Raw genomic sequence first — 7,734 nt, forward strand, 5'->3', positions numbered from 1 at the left:
GCGCCTCGGAATCAGGTGAGAAACCACGTGATTGTGCTTTATTCACTTTCTCTTTGTTATTCACCTCATATTTATGTAACAGTTGTATTTATTATTTATGTAACACTTGTCTGTATGTATATTTCCACAAAATTTATTTTTGCTGTCCATTGTTTTACTTGACAGACTTAAGCCTTTGTTTGTGGCACTATGCATTGTGGCCTTGAACGGCTCTGCATTTATCTATACATTCTTTTATGTTTTCTTTTCATATGCACACTTATGCAAAAAATATTATTTCATATTTTATATAATTTCTTATTTCAAATTATTTGAGTATTTGGTTGAGGGACTCTGTGTGTTTTATGCAATAAGAAATTAAAAGATAATTAAAATTAATTGAAATGAATGCCATGAAACATAAATATAACATTTTAGGAAAACACTCTCTTAACAGGTGCATTTTTGTGTTTGATACACAGTCAATGGTAGTTAACAACCACAACACAAATAACAACTAAGAAAAAATAAAGCTTTATTATTATGTTAATCTGAACAAATATTTGCATAGAGGAAAACAGAGGTACCATGAAATCAGACTTACAGGTCCAGTGTGTTAAATAACAAAGGTACATTGACAGAAATTGAATACTTGGGAGCATGTTTGTATTTGGTGTATAATTGCTTTGGTATTCCTAGCATCAGTGAGTCCTACATTTGTTACAATCCACAGTCTCACCACAAGATGACGCAAATTATTTCACACTGGACCTTTAATCCTCATGCATCAGTTTAATTTACTACCCTTTTAAGTCATGAGGAACAAAAATGTCCACTTCCAAAAAACTTTACAAATTCATTTTTTTTCAGCATGTTTCTACATAAAACTCTTTAACAACCTCAAAAATACCAAACATTCAATCCTTTTGAGGGCATTACTTGTTAAATGCCAGTTTGATTAATTGATGTCACTGTTATTTATGAAAAAAGCATTATAAGTTTTTGTTTAGCATCAAATTTAAAATGAGTCATTAAGGACAAGGACTTAATGACACATTCAAGACTATTTTTGTTTAGTTGAAAAATATGAATCTGTAATATTTTTATAACAATTTTTGTAAGTGTACATTTTTGTCTCTAATGACTTGAGACTATGGTCATTTTTTTTCTATTGATCCAAATAGAAAAAGCAAAATTTGAATTTCAAATTTTGATTTGAATTCTCACAAAAAATTGACAGCCAAAACGATGGCCAGATCAAGAGGAAACATTTGCCCAAATGGACAAAAATGTCCATAATGATGTCCTCACAATAATATGCCATCACATAGAGCCACATATTACACTCAAAGTCCCAGCACCTTTTGTGGGTACAGGTGGCTTGACCAATTTCTGACTACTCAGGAACTTAAAAGTGCCTATTAAGGCAGTGCTACCAGTGCTATACTGATAGGCAAGTACAATATAAAGCACAGTGACATAAATTCTGTACTAGTAAAAGCAAAGGAGAGAGAACATCGGGTGCTAAGTTCTACATAAACTCGAGCAGGCACAGATGGTAATTTTTTAAGCAACCACAAAACCCTGAGACTTTTGACACTTGTAAGACTGTCCACGTTCAGCCACTTATCTCGCCTTTTACTACTTAGTTTCATTTTGCCACGCTAGGTAAAACATTTTTACCAAAATGTATTTTCTCGGCTAACACTACTCTTAAAACAATTTTTTAAAATTCATTACGGTTTTACCTGTAAAACCTGTGCAAATTGATTTTGAAATTACAAAGTAATTCTTGTGCACTGAGAAATAAAAACTGGACTTTGTGCTGATCCACAACATTACAACAGGTAACAGTTTTTTTTAAGTTGTGGCCTGATGAGTGTCTTTATGACTTTGTGAATCCATGTAGACAAAAACAATCAGATTAGGTTTTAAATCACATAAGAAATGGTTAAGAATTAACTCATTTTTGGATGGTCAAAAAAGATAAAGAATTTACATTCATACAAAGGAAACAAGTCTTCGGATTGGCATCAATGTTGGATCATCTGTGATCAAGCCGGCTGCCACCATTGGCATTATGGCAGTGAAGATCCTGTCCACAGTGGTGACACAGCAGAAGGGAATCAAGAGAGAAATTCAGAGTTAGGGAGACGCATTTTTTGTGATCTTGTCAACCACAGTGGGGGACACTCATTGATTTACATGCACAGTTTAATCGTGCTAAGCTAAAACAGGCAAGCGGACAACTAGCTGTCTGTGAGGAAAATGCATGCATGTTAACACACTAAATAATAATGTACGTATTATTTAGTCCTGTAAAAACAGTTGCGCTTATTAAATGATGTTTAATTGTTCATTTGTGTCACGAAATTGTAAGAAAAGTGTGTTATGTCAACTCACAAGCGCCGTATTCCTGACTCAGGCTGATCAGTGGAATTGGTGCATGGTGGAGGAGATGGAGAAAAATCAAGGGGGCTGGTGTCATCCTCAGACTCATTGCTGAGGGATATTGAAGAGGTGTGTGTTAATGTTTGCACCATCATTTGGTTAAACGTATTAGATTCTCAAGTTTGCTGACACAAACAGACCTTTTGTAATAAGCCAGCTCTTCCTGCAGCACAAAGACTTCTGCCTTGAGTTCATTCTTCTCCTGCAGGACGTCCCGTAACTCCTGGAGAGTAAAACGAGGTTTGTCTGACTCCTGCTCCAGGCTGTCTGTCTCCTCCTCTAGCTCTGTATCAGCTGGCACCCTCTATGGGCAAAATACATGTTGACAATTGCTCTGCACAGCATGGACATAATGAGACCAACAAATAAATAGGTAGCTGAGAAATTCTGCATTAGGCCACTAAGGACCACCAGTAAAGACATGGTATGCTGTGCTAGATATAGTATTTTAACAGGCCTCTGCTATAATCACAGTGAGACTGTAAATATGAGCGAGTTTAAGGAGATGTTACCAGTAACAAAGTTGTCGTGTCCTCATCTTTTTCACGCTCTTCCTCAGTATTTTCTCCATTAGATGGACCTGGGAGAATGGAAGGACCCTTGTTGTGCTCAAAGCAGTTTGCCAAGAATCCAGCATCACCTCCACACTCCATCCACACTGAATTTGGTTTAATGGTGTCAGGTGGCGTTTTTTCCGAGATCTAGAGTTGACACAAGACAGTCACTTACTGTAAATAAAACAAAACCTTATCAACTACAACCAGACTTAAGTTCAGCCACACTAAAGCCCTCTTTACACCTGGCATTAAAATGCCTTTTCCGTGATCGGATTACAATCGGATAGTGCCTGACCACTTGTAAGTACAGGTGTGAATAAACCTGGAACATGGTGAGGACAGATTGTAATCAAATCTGCCAAACCACTTCGGGAGGTGGTCGAACAGAAGTGAGAATGCAATGAGTTTTTGACGCGTCTTCCCTCCACATACAAAAAATACGTGAGCAGAAATACGTTGCTGACTCCGAGTGCAGCTAACATGAAAGTGGCGAAAAAAACTGCACAGTCTCTGCTTTTCCACTTGTCAAAGATGACTTCCTCCCCTGCTTCGAAAAGCAAAGAGGAGTTTATACATTACTGTGACTTCATGTGTGGCTAATGTTGTTGTTGTTGTTGAAATGGCGACCCACAGGATGTGACATTGTAGTCTGCTGCTGAACTATATTTGCAGAAGAAGAGGTCGAGGTGACATAAGTGGGAAAATGACTGTGATCAAATAGCAATATAATCTTGATGTGGACACCGGAGATGCTTATTAATACTACGTGTAAATGGGTGTGGTGAAGCGATATCCATTCATCAGATCACAGAAAATGCATTTTTAATGCCAGGTGAAAGAGGGGTTTATAGTTTCCAGCCTGCTGAAGCAAAACCTTTGTTCGTAATACCATCATTTGTGATGATGATGTTGAGGGCGAACACATCCCAGAGGACTCCTCTATCTCAGTAAGCGCTCTCTCCAGCTCCCACTCCCGGAGCTCCTTTTTCAACCTTGTGACCTCCAGCTGCAGAGCCCCAACCTCCTGCTGCTGTGCCTGGGCTGCAGCCTCCAGCTCAGCCCTCTGCTGGATTAGTGCCTTTCCCTGGGCTTCCATCACTCCTATTCTGCGACGAAGGTCCTGGTTGATCATTATCAGCCGATGTTGCTGCATCTGGAACTATAGTTGAGAGGATATACTGTAGAGACTATGAAAACTAATATTCTATCAGGGGACAATATCTGTGATGTATGCAAGCCAAATCCTCACTGCATCAATATCCTCGTTTCTTAGTGTTAGCTCATGGTCTTTAGCCCGGATTTCATCCCTCTGCTTATCCACCATGCCCTCCAGCTTCTTCATAACTCGTCTTTCTTTTTCTGACATTCCTGTAGATATAATAGAAAAACACAGAAAAAAACACATGTAACAACAGTGTAATAAAAGGATGTCCATTTATAATGACAGCTTCAGCCATTGTTGTATTTATAAGAGCAGGCGTTATAATACTCCTTCTTCATGGTTGCCTCTTTCATGTCACTACATTACCATCCAGCATAAAGTGTACATTGTACAGTTTCTTGTGGGTAAATAATGAGTGTAACGTACACAAATCTGTAGTAAGCACTAATACAGGACACATATCAGATCTGTGTTGAGACACTCAGCCAAGACCAAACTGATGTTTTCACTTCAATAAGATACAGTACAACACAACATGTATGGGAAGACCAAAAGGCAACACACTACGTAAACAAGTGTGTTTACGTAGTTATCTTTTACAAATGTAAAGATAACATAGTTTAGCATATTGTAAATCTGGATTAGATTAAGACAGTGGTTCTCTATTATTTTCTGTCGTACCCCCCCAGAGGACAGAAATGTTTTCATGCCCCCCCTGAATTGAAATACTATTGAGAACCTGATCATTTTTATTTATTTATCTGTATAAACCACTGTATGAGTTGTCCTGCCCTGCCTCTCACGCCCCCTGGCACCTCACCGCGCCCCCCCCCCTATTTGAGAAGTACTGGATTAAGATAAGATAATAGTTTATTGTCTGTTTGCATTCACCATTCTGACAGTCGTAGACAGTAGACCTAAAAATATGGCTATAAAAATATAAGTCCATAACATACATAAAATACTAATTAGATTAGATTAGAAACCTGCAGAAAAAAATCAGATAAGGACAAGGACTTAATGACACATTCCAGACTATTTTTGTTTAGTTTACTCTGCCATAAATCATTTTAAAAACAGATTTGTCAGACTTTTGTTAAGAACTGCTGCTGCAGGCGACCCACCCTCCTGTTTCTGCAGGTCTTCCTCTGTGACCGGGGACTCTTTGTGAGAGATGCTCACTAAGAGCCTCTTATTCTCTGTCTGAAGCTGAGTGATTTGAGAGAGCAGGTCCTGGACTTCACCTCTCCACACATCATCCACTAGCTCCAACTCCTGAACACAGACACAAACGAAGGGATGTCACACCTAATCATTGTAGGGTGTTTTGAAAAAAAAAAACAAAGTCACATAAATATCAATCCTCTGTTGCAATCTGCAGTTTAACCATAAAATGTCGCTATGACTTACACACTGGACCTTAGACACTGCATTGCATAACTTCTAAATATAAATAATATTCATTTCAGTCAAGCCCTTGCAAATAAAGTACACAGTGCTGTGTAAGCTCATCAGCTTCATGTAACTCTCTGTATCAGCATGTTTTCAATCTTGTGTCGCCCGGTGACATTCTTAAGGCCCATTTGTGCTCCATTTTCATGTCCGTTTTACACCATATCACAACGGTATTAAAGAGGTTATTTTATTGTGTCGTCACATTATTGGGAAATATTACTCATTAGTGATGAGGGAGATTGATGAAAAATCAGTTTTAAATGCCCAATGACTTTGTCATTTTCCTGACTGTTTGGACTATTGACTCTATACTGCCCCCACGATTTCCGGTGGTAGGCGCACAGTGACCGACGAAAATCAAAACAGAAGTGCTACAGTACCATAATACTAGTTCAGCACAACACTATTTAAGAAAATGCCAAGAGGTGGGGGCCCATGAAAAGTATCAGAAAAAGATTCTTGTGCTTAAATACTGCAAATTCCACAGTTTGACCATACTGGAAAGTGAAGGAGTGAGGTTGGTGCAAGGTCACCAAGGCATATGTCATTTCGAAGCACTGGCAGTGTTGTGGCAATTACTCAGATTTCCTCAAGGGGGCGACAAAAAGTATGCACTGGAGTAAACGACAAGCACACACAGAGTTGCACATATTTTCTTTTAGGGACACTGGCTGCATTGACTTCCACTCATTTGTCTCTAACCGTATCAGTAACAAGTTAATGCCTCACCTTAACCTAACCACAAGTCAAATCTTTGCCCTAAACTTACCCAGTTACTCAGAAATGACAGCCTGCTTCAGGAGGACTAATTTCAGTGTCTATTTATGTCCGAAAGGTCATGAGGAGGTAACACATACATGCACACACACAAAGAGAGACATACAAGTTGATATGAGAACAAACACACACCTTCGCGTGTTTCCTTTCCTGCTCGTATCTGTCGCTCCGCTCCTGTCGCAGTCTCTCGAGTTCCCTCCGCAGCTCCTCGGTCTCCTGTGCGGCGGCCCCGCGGCTCACCAGCGCCTCCAGCAGCTCCAACACCCGCACCACCTTCGGCACAACTCCAACCAGACACTCGCACCCAAACCTGTCGATAATCCGCTCAAACTCCTGTCCGAGGAGCGCCGCAATGTCGTAGATGTCCGTCACCGTCAGCTCCGCCGCGGGCCTGTCCAGCGCAGACATGACGCAGGTCTCCATGTCTGCCGTGTCTCTGCTTCATTTACACCTCAGTCATGACATTCAATCTCTGACACACGCTGTCTGTCCGTCCGTCCGTCCGTGAGACTAACTGTCGCTGTGGAAAAACGAGTTCCCAGAACAGGCTCGATATGAACTGTGTCCGGACATGGAGGGAAAGTTGATAAAGGTGTAGTAGCTAACGTACAGACAACAAACGAAAGCAACTACACCGAGCTCCAGTAGTTTGCTGTCACTAACCAGGGCCGTGCACAGACATTGTGAGGGCCGCTGCTCAGGTAAAAAAAGGGGGAACCATTCAAACTGACATGGAAATGTAATGCTGTGTTTCCTTCACTGAACAATTTGGTACAGTTTGGAATGGTTAAGACCTGAGTCAGGCTTGCGTTTTGACTGCGAACAGTACATTTACTTTATAGGTGGGGGGTGTACACTGAGAATGGCAAGCTGTTAAAGGTCTAAAGGGTAATTCCAGTATATCTTTTTTACATTTATGTATTTATGTTTATAAATGTGGCTGTGTACGTGAATAGTACTAACAAAAATGTTCATAATTGGTTCATTATTAAACACATTGGCTGCAGTGTTATTATCTCCATAAAACGTGCTTGTTTGCCATTCATGTGTATGGGGTTTGTCATTAGCGATGTTGTAGATCTCGCCAATTATTATTATTAAGACTGTTGTGCAATCCAAGTGCATATGAATGTTTATAATTATTTATTTTATTCTTTTGTCGTTAGTGTGTGTGGTCAGGGGTTCAGGTTGGGGGGCCTGGTTTGACACATGGAAGGGGGGGGCTTCAATGACAAAAAAAGTTGGGAACCACTGCTTTAATAGGCCAGATGAGTAGTCGTAACTTTTCAGCAAAGCATAAACGTATTTCAACGTGTTGTTCCCTCATGGATAAAACACGGTGTAGTCATTTCA

At 40.0% G+C, this 7,734-nt stretch overlaps 1 protein-coding gene across 1 annotated transcript; it reads right to left on the reverse strand.

The window, feature by feature from the left end:
* Window positions 1-497: 497 nt before the first annotated feature.
* Window positions 498-7,419, reverse strand: LOC131463428 (RILP-like protein 1). Its single transcript, XM_058635127.1, has 8 exons — window positions 6,514-7,419; window positions 5,274-5,424; window positions 4,237-4,355; window positions 3,877-4,146; window positions 2,943-3,131; window positions 2,571-2,734; window positions 2,383-2,481; window positions 498-2,074 (listed from the first exon to the last, which is right to left on the reverse strand). The coding sequence occupies exons 1-8, from the start codon at window positions 6,802-6,804 to the stop codon at window positions 1,981-1,983; spliced, it is 1,377 nt and encodes a 458-aa protein (XP_058491110.1). The 5' UTR covers window positions 6,805-7,419; the 3' UTR covers window positions 498-1,980.
* Between the last annotated feature and the right edge of the window lie 315 nt (window positions 7,420-7,734).

Source organism: Solea solea, chromosome 8 (genome assembly GCF_958295425.1).
Source record: "Solea solea chromosome 8, fSolSol10.1, whole genome shotgun sequence".
Taxonomy (NCBI): domain Eukaryota; kingdom Metazoa; phylum Chordata; class Actinopteri; order Pleuronectiformes; family Soleidae; genus Solea; species Solea solea.